The sequence below is a fragment of the Labrus mixtus genome, chromosome 9, assembly GCF_963584025.1.
Source record: "Labrus mixtus chromosome 9, fLabMix1.1, whole genome shotgun sequence".
Classification (NCBI taxonomy): domain Eukaryota; kingdom Metazoa; phylum Chordata; class Actinopteri; order Labriformes; family Labridae; genus Labrus; species Labrus mixtus.
In genome coordinates, this window is record NC_083620.1 from 13,420,528 (window position 1) to 13,435,022 (window position 14,495).

At 39.9% G+C, this 14,495-nt stretch overlaps 4 protein-coding genes across 5 annotated transcripts; 1 reads left to right on the forward strand and 3 right to left on the reverse strand.

Annotated features, from left to right (window-relative positions):
• Positions 1-1,379: 1,379 nt before the first annotated feature.
• folr (folate receptor) lies at positions 1,380-4,109 on the reverse strand. 2 transcript variants are annotated; one of them, XM_061046359.1, is made up of 5 exons: positions 3,884-4,109; positions 3,096-3,278; positions 2,775-2,963; positions 2,307-2,442; positions 1,380-2,007 (listed from the first exon to the last, which is right to left on the reverse strand). In XM_061046359.1, the coding sequence occupies exons 2-5, from the start codon at positions 3,222-3,224 to the stop codon at positions 1,736-1,738; spliced, it is 726 nt and encodes a 241-aa protein (XP_060902342.1). In that variant the 5' UTR covers positions 3,225-3,278; positions 3,884-4,109; the 3' UTR covers positions 1,380-1,735. The 2 variants fall into 2 exon arrangements, with proteins under 2 accessions (XP_060902342.1, XP_060902341.1); XM_061046358.1 differs by having other exon boundaries at positions 3,096-3,226; positions 3,884-4,106.
• A 933-nt stretch (positions 4,110-5,042) lies between these two features.
• Positions 5,043-7,831, forward strand: anapc15 (anaphase promoting complex subunit 15). Its single transcript, XM_061046364.1, has 5 exons — positions 5,043-5,164; positions 5,424-5,545; positions 5,649-5,714; positions 5,851-5,991; positions 6,292-7,831. Exons 2-5 carry the CDS (start codon positions 5,426-5,428, stop codon positions 6,337-6,339), a joined length of 375 nt encoding a protein of 124 aa, XP_060902347.1. The 5' UTR covers positions 5,043-5,164; positions 5,424-5,425; the 3' UTR covers positions 6,340-7,831.
• A 114-nt stretch (positions 7,832-7,945) lies between these two features.
• Positions 7,946-11,090, reverse strand: tomt (transmembrane O-methyltransferase). Its single transcript, XM_061046357.1, has 5 exons — positions 10,968-11,090; positions 9,766-10,032; positions 9,477-9,673; positions 8,622-8,744; positions 7,946-8,451 (listed from the first exon to the last, which is right to left on the reverse strand). Exons 2-5 carry the CDS (start codon positions 10,025-10,027, stop codon positions 8,254-8,256), a joined length of 780 nt encoding a protein of 259 aa, XP_060902340.1. The 5' UTR covers positions 10,028-10,032; positions 10,968-11,090; the 3' UTR covers positions 7,946-8,253.
• Positions 11,091-11,751: 661 nt separating this feature from the next.
• sfrp2l (secreted frizzled-related protein 2 like) lies at positions 11,752-14,270 on the reverse strand. Its single transcript, XM_061046355.1, has 3 exons — positions 13,639-14,270; positions 12,786-12,866; positions 11,752-12,571 (listed from the first exon to the last, which is right to left on the reverse strand). Exons 1-3 carry the CDS (start codon positions 14,153-14,155, stop codon positions 12,153-12,155), a joined length of 1,017 nt encoding a protein of 338 aa, XP_060902338.1. The 5' UTR covers positions 14,156-14,270; the 3' UTR covers positions 11,752-12,152.
• Between the last annotated feature and the right edge of the window lie 225 nt (positions 14,271-14,495).

Below are 14,495 nucleotides of genomic sequence, written 5' to 3' on the forward strand. Positions count from 1 at the left end.
AATGTTAAGAGCAAAGCAGGGCTGAAATACTCATTATACACTCAAAAGCTAGATTGTTGAGTGGATGAACAGTGAGTGTAGTATGGTTGTCTATACATAACCAAGGCTTTTAATGCTTTTTCCCCGTTCTATTTTCTAATGCTAGGATTGCTTTAGGACATTGTGTAAAGGCTATATGCTCTTTGGACATGACAAAGTAAGTTTTAAATGCAACTTCATCAGCTTAACTTTGACAGGCATAGCAGCCCTTTTAATGTTACCTCCTCTATATCTACAATCTTCTTCTAACTTTTTGCATGTTATGCAACATGCAAGTGCATCGATACAGTATATGACTAAATAGTTAATACCAATATCCTTATGCTACAATTTCATATTATATTCAATACATATTGTATTTCTATATGGTAAGCAGACAACATTGAGGTCTTACATCAACTTATGCCTATCATCCATATAAACCTGTAAATTTATATGTTTGCACTTGCCAAATCACACAATCCTTACCCGTGATAATTGTGTTATTTTTTAGTGTTGAATACAGCGCATAGAAATGAGACAGGAAAGACAAGCGAGGAAGGACGTTCCTTTCAGCCTCAGAAGTGGAGCAGCACTCTGACATGTTTGATCTCAGTCAGAAGGTGAAGTCAAATCTTCAAATAGGATACTGTTGACTGCACCAGCGTTGTCTTTTTAAAATCATGAGACTACTCATCTCAAGCCTCGAGTATAACAACCCAGAGCATACAAGAGATGCAATAAATATCTCAGAATTATCTCTTGATCAGCCAATGTCCTTCCTGGTTGCATCACAGCAGCGAACCAATCACAAGGTTTCAACAAGAGATCTGATGGAACACATTCAGACGTGGCACCCACACATACACACACACACACACATACACAGAGCTTGTGTGACACAAAACACACACACACACACACACACACACACTCAGGGGACTGGAACTCCGTAATTACCGAGCAGTGGGGCCCACTAACCACTAGCTGGCCCAGGTTGGTCATGTGATGGAATGATCACAGGAGCCAAAACTTTTCCCTGGATGCAGGTCTTTGGTCAGTTTCACTGGCTATTAAGGTTATGAAGGGGTTATTAAACTGATCCCTAGTTTGTAATTAGAATAAATATCATGCCAGAGCTGTGCGGTAATACAGTATGCTGCATGCGCTTTCATGCCCTGTCGAGAAGCCAAAGTTTATTCTAGTTTTTATACTTTACCCACAGATTTGCAAATCTGCTACCATTTTCCAAGTCACAAAACTGCTGTGCTGCCTTCATTTACATATCGGTGTTGATACTAGGATTGGGTTATTTTTGTTCATCCTGATGAAGAAAGCAAAATACCATGTTTCCAGAAAGGTTGAATTTGATCTTGTTTATTCATATTATGTTGAAATGTTCTAATCCAGAGTAATGGAGAGAGGCGTTGTGGTTGGCTGTACAAGAAACTATTAGAACAAAAATGAAAAAAGCAGGACAATATGAGTTTTGTTCAACTGGATTCAACACAGAGGGATCTTTTTGATAAAAAAAATAATAATAAAATAATTAGTAAGAGAATCACATTCTTCCTGTCATATGTTAAACCAACCATGCATATACCATGTACATATTAGAATTAAAAGAACAGTCAAATGTAAATGGATTTATTTTTTCTGAATCTGTAACAAAGAAATTAACACAAAAGGTTTGGTGCGGGATAAAGACATGATTGCACTACAACATCACAAATGAAGCTGAGAAAGCCATAAAGAGCAGTGATATCAAGGCAAAGCTCTGGTGCTGCTGTGCGCTGTTCAGGTAGTACTTTGCCACCTCCGTGTTGGGGTTTGTCCCGGTGAACCAGAGCTGCATGCAGCGACCTGAGCTTTTAGAGTGGGTGGTATAAAGGTAGGAATTGGACCAGATCTGTTCGCACATATCTTTGGCTGTTGGGTAAACATCCGTCCACTTTCTGCATTTACTGTCTGCAGGGCATTTGTTAATACCTGTAGGGGAGAAGGGGAGGGGGAGAGAGAGAGAGAAGGAGAGAATTTTGGACTGAATTGATTATAACAAACAGTCACAGGATTTGATCTGAACGCAGAAACTTCCTTACATTCAGCAATGAAAGATGTCAATGCTTTTATGAGTAATTGCATTTCGTTGAAAGTTTGTTTGTAGAGGTGTGTGAATATATGCAAAAGATAGGATTTTTTTTTGGATTACATATACAAAGTCAGAAAGTCTGTATTTATTTACCCTCTTGTATGTGTGTTAATATATGTGTGAGTCTGTGCATGCATACCTGAGCTCCAGTCCCATCCCTTGTGCCAGTCAGTTTTGCAGGTCATGTCATTCTTGCAGTCTTCCCACCATTCATGGCAGTCCTCCTTACACAAAGGCACATCCAAAATACGCTCCTTGCGCCAGGACTGATCAACCTTCAAACAACAAATCACACATACAGTATATTAGGTTATATGAATCGTTCGTAATTTCAACACATTAAAGTTATTTCTTGAACTGAACTCCTTGGCCTTGTAGATTCAGTGCTCAGATCCATCTGGTGAGTTATAAATGTCCCTACAGATTCAACAGGAGAGCACTACAAAGTCCATCTTCATAATACAAAGTAATTAAATTCTTATGACTGCAATTACCTCAAAGTAGTTTTAACCATTCTGGCATACTGTTTCTAGGTCTCATGCTGCCCTCTAGTGTTGCAGGCACACACATACTGGAGAGATAAAGTGCACAACAGCAGAGAACACACCTTTTGTATCCAGGGGCCCAAGTGTGGTGAGCACTCATAGAAGCATGTGTCCTGGATGAAATGTTTCTTGCAACTGGGGCTCATAGCACCACAGTGATTCCAGTTGAAGTTGTACAAGTAGGAGTTATCTTCGTGGGCTTGTTCAGTGGTGTTGGCCATACAACATGCATTTTTGCTCCATGGAACACACTGTGGAAAAGAAGAAAGTATTTTTTTTTGTCTCTGAGTCAGTGTGTACAATATATTCAGAAATTTTAGACAACACAAAAACATTTGGTTTTCATCTTTGACGTTTTGGCAATAAAGTAGGCTACTAATTACCTGAAGGTACAGTTTTCCCTCAGGGCCAGGTGACACTTTGTGGTGTTTTGCGTCCATACACATGTTGAGTTTTTCCAGAGAAAGAGCCCCACTGGAGAGGGCTAGCAACAAGGCTAGGGCAACCCACATGGCTGTGTAGCAGGGAAGGCATTCAAATAAATCAGTGTGGAGTTAGTTACAAGACTATCAAGAAATTGGGAAAAAATAAATAAAAGGTCACAGCCAACATCTAAACAGAGTCAAACAAAAAAAGTATGCTACATTGTCCACCTTTGTAACTCTTTTAAAAAATATATTTTTGCCTGTAAAGTAAATGAGACTTAGAATACGTTTTGTTAATACTTTGCCTCTATATGAAAGTATGTAAAAGTGAAATAATTATTGCCTTCACTCGTTATATTCTTAATTTGACACACTTGATAAAATAAGTAGGATCTTTTTGTATTTTAACATAAAATGTAAAAATTCTCAGACTGAATAATCTGTGATGGATTCTATATCTAGCGGTTAGGATTGCTGTTTTGCTCTTTGTGAGTTCTTCATTAGTCTACCTCACAACGTGGAAAATTAGTTGTTGACTGCAAATACACATTTACAAATAAACTATGTATACTATGAGCATTTCTCCTGAATCACGCCTAAATAACACAACAAAAAGAAGAAGAAACAGAGAACAAAACAATTAATCCTCCATTACAGATACATGATCTTTCATTTATTCTACACAGTATGTGGAAACTTTTCTACAGTTTTTTTTTTTTTTAAGCAATAATGAAAAATTACTATACCTGGTTAAATTCTGTGATGAGTCCTTCTAAAAGAGTTGATCCTAAAAATCTGAGTCTTCTGTCCCCTCTTAAACACTTCGCAAGATTTATGAAACACACGTGCATTCCCGATGTTGCCTATATGTGTCTGAGTGTGTGTTAGTGGAGTGTGAGAACGTGTGTGAGCATTTTTCAGTAATATGTATCCAAAGTCCAAAGTCAGCCTTGTGTGTGTGCTGTGTGTGTGTGTGTGTGTGTGTGTGTGTGTGTGTGTGTGTGTGTGTGTGTGTGTGTGTGTGTGTGTGTGCTGTGTCTGTGATTGTATGTGTGTGTGTGTGTGTGTGCTGTGTCTGTGATTGTATGTGTGTGTGTGGCTGTGTGCATGTGTGATAAACAGAAAAAACAGAAACAGGTGGTGTGTATTTGATAATCTGTTTTATAACGTCTTACTGAGAGCAAGGTTGGTCTTATCTCAAGGTTCAGACAACTCTTTGACACACACACACACACACACACACACACACACACACACACACACACACACATGATTTGGCCTTTTGCTGTGAAAGGGCAGTGTGACCTTCGAGGTAATAAGAAGAGTAAAAAGCTAGCAGTTAAGATAAGTTTCTGCTGCACCTGTATTGTTGATCATCTGATACAACTTAAACTATAACATAACTAGCATGTTCACGTGGGCTGTAAATCTGCTTTACTGGAAATTTGGGTGTAGGCCCGATATCTCAGGAGCTGCAATAATGATTCAGAGCACACATGGGGATGTAAAACTTATCAGTCTTTTTTGTGTCAATGTTTGAGATGGCTGTTGTGTAAAGGTGCTTTGGATTTTTCACATTTAGATGTATCCCTCCCCCTATTGTTTCGATTTAGCAGCAGTTTAATTCACTCACATTTATCGGATACATTCAAGGTTTTTCATGTTTTATTTTACAATCCAATTGATACAATTCAAACTAAGAAGGCAGACTTGCATTGCATTTACGACAGAGCCACTCGCTGCAAATAGAAGTCTATCAGCATGTACACTGCTAATAGCCTTGACACATCAGAGAATAAGTGAACAGCCATAATCTCAACACATAAGCCAACTTGTATTCATGTTTTTTGTTAAAATCCCCAGGCATGAATGAATTAAGCAGCCGACACCGCCTCCCATGCGGAACCATTCAGAAATGACACAACTCCGGAAATAGTAAAAGTGAACACTATCGGTTTCCGGTTAAATTTTATTTTGAATTTTGAAAAGCCTGAACGACGAGTAGGCAGATTAGGGCTTACTATAAGGTAAGATATAATGTCGCTTGTATTCCGGGTAGAATATTATTATTTATTGCATTGCGTTATTCCTCTCTTAGAGTAATCGTCAAGTCAAAACTAAAGTTTCTATGTTTGAAAACAGCCGGAGCGGTTCTTCACCGGGTGTTGCAATGCCTCGCCACCCACTCGACCCGTAGCCTGCTTTGAGTTTTACAAGAGCTCATCGACATTATCGTCGTGAATCATCGGGTTTAACTGCTTTATTGTTGTCGTCTATGTGTTTCAGTCATGTCCACGCTGTTCCCCTCTCTTTTCCCTCGGATCACTGAGTCCTTATGGTTCAACCTTGACCGACCCTGCGTGGACGAGACCGAGCTGCACCAGCAAGAGCAGCAGCACCAAACCTGGGTAAAATGTTTTTGTTTTTTTTGCTGCTGCTGCTGCTGAACCAGTTTCCTACTCACTGTCTTGTTGCTTGTATTTTCACATGTCCCCTCTGTGTTTACCTCAGCTGCAGAGCATTGCTGAGAAAGACAACAACCTGATGCCCATTGGGAAACCTATATTCGATGTTTCGGTATGTTAACTTAAAGAAAAACATAAATGCTCACTCTTAGTTTCAATGCCATTTTTTCAAAATTTAAAAAACAACAACTGCTTCCCTAGCTCCCTCAACCTATGCCACCTCAGTCTCTGTCTTTGCTGTGTTGCAGGCAGGATATGATGAAGAAGAAGAGGAGGACGATGAGGACGAAGAGGACAGCGAAGAAGACTCTGAAGACGAAGAAGACATGCAAGACATGGATGAGATGAATGACTACAATGAGTCACCTGATGATGGCGAAATAAACGAGGTGCTTTAGAGTGTGATTCAGAAAGAAAGTATTTCACCTGCCCTGAAGCCAATAAAGCGACGCAGTTAAAGTCTGATGTCAACTAGATTGTAAGACTTTTTATAGTGACATTAACGTGACTGCCTTAAGACGTTAAATGTGTGAATAACCCAAGAAAACGTATTTGAAAACTTGACTTAAATCACGATTAGATTGACTTATTTTGGGCACTGAAATGACTCTTAATCATTAAACTTGTTTGCTCCTTTTTGCACCCTTCAACAGGGAAACACATGACTTTAATCTGTTTCTTTCTGTCAGGTGGACATGGAGGGACCAGACCAAGACCAAGACCAGTGGATGATATAAGACAAAAGACTATGTTAGTCTCCATTATGCTGTCTGGCAAAGGATTGCTGCCCCCACACTTATACCTTGAAAGCTACCCCTTCAGACTTGGATGTAGATATTTTTTTTTTATCTGTGTGAACAGGACAAGTGAAACGTAGAATCAAAGTGTGTAACATGTCACCTTCGTGGGTGGTGGCCATGAAGGCTATGAACATTGTTGGACTTGGTTGTGACACAATCACATTGTTACAAAGTGAGGGCAGTTAAAACTGTAGCACAGGCAGATGTTCAGGCACCTGAGCAGTGAGCACATGTCCTGCTGTTTGGTTTCTCTTAGTGTGAATGCTCTATGATGGGCACACACACTTACACATATAAGCTCCCACTTCAGCCAGTTGAACAAGTACACACACAGTGGCAGCAGTAGGCATCAGCCTATTCAGCCTTTTAAACTTTAACTTTGTCATGTGCAACTTCTCAAGAGTTCCTCCGAACAGCTGACTGGGCACAGACAACAGTTCAGTCAGCTAAAAAATGTGTTATCTATTTAGGAGACATGTAGAAACTTCATTATATTATCCAATCCAGTTCCACGTGTGTTTTACCCTGCACATCTTTAGTTACAAACATCTGGGTTTTTTTTTGTAAAGATTGCAATATTATGTTCACAAAATGCTTTTTAATATGCTTTAATTATGCTTAAAGTAAAAGCCATTACCACTGAAAAATACTGATTGAAATGTGAAAACAACAGTAGATATCCATCTTCTTCTCTCATGTGTAAGACAAAGGTTTGCCCACCAAAGCTTTGATTATTTATACTGAAATAAACCCTTTTTTAAAAAATGAATGGAAGCTGACTGTGTGTGAGGTAACACATACAAGGTGCTCTGTGGTTGGTGTAAATTGTCTGGGGAAAAAAAGCCAACGACAGACACGCTCACCTCAGAGCAGTAGTGGAGGGATGCCTGGAGCTGTTCACAAGCACTTGTGTAGGAAGGAACATTTCAGCCTAGTGACTTTCATCAGGTGCATTGTGGCCGTGAGGAGGTAAGCTTGTCCGTTGTTAGCATTTTTTCTTTTTCATGAATTTTGATGGAGCTGTTTTTTCTGCTGTCTGTTCTCTTAAAAATGAAACAGAAGTAACATGCTAGAAAATGATGTGTGTTGGATTAAGGTTGACTAGTTTTTCTAAATCAAAGAACTTTAAAGTCCCGTACTGGCAGTACTTTGAATTATAAATTAATAAAATCTTCATAGTCATAATTTGTTATTTAAATCCGATGAAGACACAAAGAAAGAACCCTTATTTACAATAGTGCAGAGGTTCGGACAACAACAGAGCAGGAACAAATAAAATCAATCTTTGAGGTTGGCTGGTAAAAAAAAGTCCACAGTTCATTTTATGTAATTCAAAATTAATACCAGGAAACATTTGAACATTTTACGGCTACGTAAAGCAGTTTTCAATATAAAACATATCATTAAAAACTTTTATTAAAAAACTGAATATCATGTCATTTGGCTCGGTTAGCCCAGCATAATTAACTTGCTCATTGTTTTCTTTTTTTGTTACACATGTAGTTTTATTGTTTATATAAACAAGGTCTTTTCTGGAAACATTTATGTGTAACAATCCCATGACAGGGATTGTGAGGAACAACAAAAATCAAACGAACAAAAAGGACTAAACATGTGGATCTTGTTTCTTCATTGAGATCAGTATTGTGTGACAGTCAAATACAATCATGCAGTTCTATGAGTTGGATCAAGTGCAAATGGAGAATACATTAATGGAACTTTTCAGGGAACACTTTTTCAAAGTTTGCTTTAAAAAAAAAAAAAAAGTAGTTTGAACATGATTAATTCATCCCTTGTCACTTCTGAAATCGGAACCGGTTTCATATAATGTGATACCCCAGCTGGCAGGATCTACTTGATACCCTCATACACCAGCTCGGCCATCCCGTCTCTGATGCCTTTGCTGTACTCCAGCGTGGCCCGGTGGACCTTCCATTTGTACAGACCGCTCTTGCGAATGTGTCTCAGAAACTTTGGAGCCCCGGGGAACAACACATTGTCAGCAACAATCATGGTCCCTTTACCCAGAAGGCCAGAGCCCTCCAGCATCTGAAACACACACAGAGGTAGGATCATAACAAGGTGAGCGTAGGGATGATCTGAACTATATTTAAAGAAACAGACAACATCAACCTTCAGAAATATATCATTCTCTTCAGCGCAGAAATTAATACATTTTTAAATTGTAACCCTCCTTTCTGTTGATTTATTCTAGTCACCTGTAAATCTGGAGCATAGCATTTCTTCCAGTGATCCATGAAGACAAAATCCAGCCTTTCCAAACCATATTCAGAACGCAGCCGAGGGATAACCTCATCAGATGGATCGACAATGAGTTCCACCTGGAAAACACACATTGGATGTCACATGGGTTTTTTTAAACTTCATATATCTAACACATGAAATCTAAATATTGCAGAAAATAGGCCTAATGTAAAAGAAAATAATGGTGGCAGCATGGAAGATATATTTTTCATGCCATCCTTGAATGGAGTCAGTGCCCCACTTTTGCCCCCCAGGACAAGAACTCTGCACAATCCTACAATTCTACAATTCACTTAGCAGACGCTTTTATCCAAAACGTCGTACATCAGAGAGTAAGTACAACACAAGCAAGGGTCTAGAAAAAAAGGGGAACAATGTCAGTAAGAGCAAACGATCAGCTTTGAGTCCGATTGGACACACAGATGCTGACAGGCATTGCACAGAGGCAAATCACAACATTGACGGCAGTTCTTGAGAGCTCTAATCAGTATAGAAACCATCTTATAAGTCATCGTTATCAAACAAAAAACATCGTCATTACCATCATCATCAATAATATCGAGACCATCATCATTAAGTTAGTAGGTATTCATGAAAGAGCTGGGTCTTTAGCTTTTTCTTAAAGATGCACTCTGCACCTCGAATGGAGTTTGGAAGTTCATTCCACCACCGGGGGGCAACAGAGGAGAAGAGTATATTCATATCCCTTGCTTACTTACACAGTCCCCAAAAACTTGAATCAAAACCTGAACTGGATTGACAATGACATAAGCTTTTTGTAAATACGTTACGGGTTTAAGCTCTCTCACCGTGTCATCATCAAAACCTGCCAGGCGGATGACTTTCTCAGTGATGGCAGCATTCCTCTGGTCCATCTCTAAGCTGTAGAGCCTTGCACCCAGGGGAAGAGCTCGGGCGATCCGTACAGTGCTGTACCCACAGTGGGCCCCCAGCTCCAGCACTGTGAGAGGGCTCTGCTCCATCAGCAGCCGGTCCAGGATCTTCCCTTCACACACATACAGGAACAAAAATGTATGTAAAATCATACCTTTAGACATATAACCTCTCTTTTAAGGTAACCACTCGCTATGTCCCCACCTTTTTTAGGCCCGATGTTGCTGATGTACTCCACCTTGCTGCACCAGTCATCGAAAGCATCCAGGATGCTGTCAGGGTCTCCAGGGGTGGCATGAGTGAGAACATACTGGAAGACTCGCTCCTCTCTGCTCAGACCGGTAACACAGTCCTTCCATATCCTGACCAGGACCGCCCGATAGAAGAGCACAAAGTAGTAACGGTACCTGATGAGAAGTGTCAGCAGGAGGGGGAGGAAGGCCAGAGCGATAGCAGGAGACACCATCCTAACTGGTATGAAGAAATACACAGAACCAGGTGGATCATTGGCCTCTTATGCTCATTTATTTTTAGAGTGCTGTGTCTACATGTGACTTTTCAAATCAACATTGGCTTAAATGCCGATCCATTAATTCACACAAGGACATCAGCATGTGGGTCTTCTGAATCTCTATTACATTCAGGAGTTATAATTATATTACCTGTCTGTATTCAAAATGTAACTTTATCAGACAACAAATAACTTCATTTCGGTCTCATTTCTTCAAGCAGCAGTAGGTTATGAGTCATATTTCTCACTGTGCATTTAGATATATTAATTTTTTGGAGTGAATGTGGTTGCTGCTTGCTAATTTTCACATCATGGCATCTTTTCTTCTTCTGGGATTTTTAACATTTAGTGTACATATACAATGTAGTATAGTGTGTGCCTACATATACTATATGTATATTATAACTGCATGTTTACAGGCTACAGTGACTCCACAACTCTTCCTGTTGTACACATGTGTCTAAGGCAATGAAGCTTGTCTGGTCCTATGCATATTCCATGCATTTTTTTAATCAAAGCCAATAATGAATCCAATAAACTACAGAAAGATCCCTCACAGGAACTCTAATAATGCAAAGAAATAAAAAAAAAGTATACATCCTTGTAACTAAAGCTTGGAATTATCAGCTCATTGTGAGACTGAAACGATAGTGATGATCACTAATAATCACAATAACTAGTGCGCATTTTAAGACCAGTGCTTCTAGGATTACATATGAAACACACAGGAGTGATCTTTTAAGTCCTTCCACATGAGAAGTGTCGTCTCTCTGAAGATGTTTCCCCTACTTCAGGTTACTCTAGTCTGGACTACACGCTGAACCGAATCTATGACAACCTATTTGATCAAAAGTAAAGTCTCTCCAACAGTCTCATGAAAAACAGATGTACTCACATGATCCGGCGAACTAAGATGAAAGTGTTAGTTCAGCTGAGGGGAGTGCAGAAAGACAGAGAGCGCTGTACGAGTGTGTTTATGTGTGTGCAAGAGAACATAAAAGATCTGGGGGTTTGAATAATTAATGCATCACGTGCAAGACAGCGTATGTTCTATATTATTTACTATTAAAAGACATTAACAGTATCATGACAAACACAGCCAGTAAGCAGTTGTCATTGTTGACTATACAGCCTTTTCTAGATAATAAGAGATAAGATACTGATGATAGGAGCAGAGATAGTGAGGCAGAGAGAAGCAGTGTGAAACAGATATCTGATATATCAAGTTAAAGTCAACAGGTGTGCGTGCATGTGTGTGTGTGGTGGAGAGGAATCAAGTGTCTTTCTTTGCAGAGTCATGATGGAAAGATCCAGAAAAGCCCCAACAAACTGAAATAATATTTAGTGTTGATACAAAATTTTTTTTAATTTTATTTAAGCTTTTTAAAAAAAAAAAAAACACTGAAGCCTAATCAATATTTAGCAACCTAAAATAAGACCATGAGAGTTACAAAAATGTAATAATAAAATGTAAAAATAGAGAAGAAAAAAATCCAAAATATTTATTTTTCTGTGTCCTATTTCAGAAGATAAGATTCTCAGAAAAAAAAAACTGTTGGTCTATTAAAGCCATGCATGGGGTATGCTTAATGTGCATACAAAATAGAATAATACAATGACAGAAAAGACAGTAAACAAAACATTCAACATAACAGAAAACAATCAAAAGTGACTCTGAAACTTGTACATGATGTTTTAATGGAATATTTGTAATGAGAAAAGCCACCATCCTTGCAATTTTTAATACAACTACTCAGCACTTTGACTAATTGGTAACATGTTCTCTTTTATATAGACAAATGTACACAAAAATACAAAAAACCTCAATAATAATCTTTACATGCTGTAGTAACTTTTTAATAATGCCTTAACATTACTTCCATCCTGTGTGTGATTTACAGAAGAATAAAGATGATTCAAGAAAGTGGCCATTATGCAGACTTGCTGGTATATTAGCTGATCTTTTAACAACTGTTCCTTTCAAATGTATCTTCTGCATTCATATGGTTTACTCAGTGGTATTCCACTTGTTTTTATATTAGCTGCTTATAGCCATGCATGCAGTTTGATAAGTCCCCGTCTACAGCTCTTTACAAGGCTGTTTAATAAGAGCTCTGATAAACTTCTTCAGCTCTTTGTCCCCTCTGCTCCACCTCACCAGTCGAGTCAACACCAGTCTTCCCTCTTCAGCCTGAGCCAACGCCAAGTACCACCCGCCCGGGGCCCCATTACCCTGCTTTCCTTCTTCTTTTCCAGGTCTCTTATCCATCTGGTCTTCCTGCAGCCCTCTGTTTGTGTTCGTCTCTGCAGAGTCTAAACCAGGACAAGCACAGGTGCCTCCTTCTTGGAGCCACAAAGCGCTGTGGGCCATTGCGCCCCCAATCCCCTCTGCCCTCTCTGCACCTCCCCCTGCCCATCTTAGGATTCGGCTGCGGGCCATAGGCACAAGCTGACGGTCTCCTCCCACCGTCGACACACTGCCCAGACGCATCTTAAAGGCTGTGGCAAACAGAGGAGTGCTCTTTAATTGGTGAGATTTCAGACACATTGTAAAACAACCATCTATCTCCACAATTATCTGTTCTTTGGTTGGTTTAGTAGAACAAAGATTACAAGACAAGACAAGTATTAACAGAGAGTGTTTTGCTGTGCTCTACTTCATAATGTCACTTTTTTTTTTTTTTAATTGGGCGACATGACTTTTTTTACTCACCATATGGACTGTTGCAGAAGTTTTCCTGGATGTCAGTCTCTCCTTCTGCAGCCAGACTGCAGGCATCACAGATAACACTGCCTGGAGGGAGGGAATATATGCTTACAAATGTTGGCAACTTTTATGATCAGAGCATGCCAAGCAACGAAAAGATAAGATAGAATTGGACCTAATTACACTTCACACAATTCCAGAAGGAAAATCAAAGTGTTACAGCTTTACAAGAAAACAAGCTTAAGAGCTTGGAAAAACTTGAACAGTTTTTTATTAAACAAAAACAAATATAACAAAAGCTTTATGCATTTCTACCATGAGCCATATAAGCTACTGATGCAGGATTTGAATTTGCTTAAATCAGCTATGATTTGTATTTGAACAGAAACACCTAACATGAACAAAAACTGAATACATTTAAATTTAGGTAAATATTGATTTGTGATCAAGATTTTTTAGTTTACTTGTGACAGTGACATTTCCTACCACATAGCCTAAGCCCTGATTCTTATGATAAACTAATATTGGCCAGTAGGATATAATTAGCATGCTGATATTTGTTTGATATATTTCATGTGCAGAATAAATCACACAGGGATGTAGCCTACATTTTAGTAGTTAGGCTATGAGCAATGACAGCCACTCACTATTATGACTCTATGGTCTACATCTTTAAGTCTATGGAAATATTTGGCATATTCATGTTATCGTGTTTTTATGACTGTCATTGTCAGAACTAATTCAAGTATGACCATTTTTAATTCAAATGCATGTGAAGCTGAGAGTTTTCCTATAGGCTAGGCCTCGTCTTGTTTAACTCTGGTAGGTTAACGTAACAACATTCAATCAGTCCACTGACCTTTCAACGCCTCTTCGTGCCTGACCTCTTCGGGAGTCCTCCCCTCGTGCTCACCGGTTGCCGCGATACAGAGGCCGGTCCCGCGCGGGAACCGGCTGCAGTTAAACATCTCTGGCCAGGGGAACCCGAACGCACTCATCACGGGCACGCAGCCGTCCCGCACCGCCTCGCACAGACTCCTACAGGGGCTGACTGGCCCGCTGAGCTCCGGGAGACACACCGGAGCGAACAGGGAGCACAGGAACTTCTTGGTGTCCCGGTGGCACAGCTTGGAGATGAGGGGCAGCCAGGCCGCCGACTGCTGCTGGGCCTCCTTCAGGGTATCGTGGCCGAGCAAGTTAGGGATCCGCATTTGTCTGTAGCCGATCCCGTGGCACAGAGAAAGAGTGCTCGGAATGGGTTTACACACTGAGCGGACCGAGGAACTAAACCCGAGAGACTGCGGCTCCGGAGCCATGGTTTCAGAAGAATGTGAAACCCCAGAGAGCAAAATAAAGCCGAGCACAGAAAGAAACATTTTCCTGCAACGAGGACAAAGTGAGGTCTGCGGAGCTGCCACACTTCTGCCCGGACTTGACCGGCCTGAAGGTGTAAACAAAGAGGTGTGGAGGAAACGGGGGGTTAATGAGAGGGCAGGCGCCTCCCAGTCATCCTCCCATCAGACTGCCTCCTCATTTCAAAGTGCCAGTGGGGGCAGAAAGTTTGTTTTTGTTGTTTGTCATTCATGAAGCCATTTTAGGCTGTTGTAAACAGAACAAATTAAAGTTATAAATGTCTACTGTGGAAAGCCAGATTCACATTTACATGTAATACATAAAATTAACGTTTAATAAGTCAGTCATATAATGCCTATAATA

What these genes read in the sequence shown, in the direction of transcription:
- folr (XM_061046359.1), bottom strand. Translation starts at nt 3,224, where the DNA reads ATGTGGGTTGCCCTAGCCTTGTTGCTAGCCCTCTCCAGTGGGGCTCTT. An exon ending in AGGGAAAACTGTACCTTCAG is followed by an intron (nt 2,964 to 3,095) that starts GTAATTAGTAGC and finishes TCTTTTCCACAG; the next exon opens with TGTGTTCCATGGAGCAAAAA. An exon ending in GGGATGGGACTGGAGCTCAG is followed by an intron (nt 2,008 to 2,306) that starts GTATGCATGCAC and finishes TCTCCCCTACAG; the next exon opens with GTATTAACAAATGCCCTGCA.
- anapc15 (XM_061046364.1), top strand. Translation starts at nt 5,426, where the DNA reads ATGTCCACGCTGTTCCCCTCTCTTTTCCCTCGGATCACTGAGTCCTTA. An exon ending in AGCAGCAGCACCAAACCTGG is followed by an intron (nt 5,546 to 5,648) that starts GTAAAATGTTTT and finishes TGTTTACCTCAG; the next exon opens with CTGCAGAGCATTGCTGAGAA. An exon ending in ATGATGGCGAAATAAACGAG is followed by an intron (nt 5,992 to 6,291) that starts GTGCTTTAGAGT and finishes TCTTTCTGTCAG; the next exon opens with GTGGACATGGAGGGACCAGA.
- sfrp2l (XM_061046355.1), bottom strand. Translation starts at nt 14,155, where the DNA reads ATGTTTCTTTCTGTGCTCGGCTTTATTTTGCTCTCTGGGGTTTCACAT. An exon ending in GCACGAAGAGGCGTTGAAAG is followed by an intron (nt 12,867 to 13,638) that starts GTCAGTGGACTG and finishes CCCTCCCTCCAG; the next exon opens with GCAGTGTTATCTGTGATGCC. An exon ending in CTTCTGCAACAGTCCATATG is followed by an intron (nt 12,572 to 12,785) that starts GTGAGTAAAAAA and finishes TGTTTGCCACAG; the next exon opens with CCTTTAAGATGCGTCTGGGC.
- tomt (XM_061046357.1), bottom strand. Translation starts at nt 10,027, where the DNA reads ATGGTGTCTCCTGCTATCGCTCTGGCCTTCCTCCCCCTCCTGCTGACA. An exon ending in CAACATCGGGCCTAAAAAAG is followed by an intron (nt 9,674 to 9,765) that starts GTGGGGACATAG and finishes ATGTGTGTGAAG; the next exon opens with GGAAGATCCTGGACCGGCTG. An exon ending in CAGGTTTTGATGATGACACG is followed by an intron (nt 8,745 to 9,476) that starts GTGAGAGAGCTT and finishes TGTGTTTTCCAG; the next exon opens with GTGGAACTCATTGTCGATCC.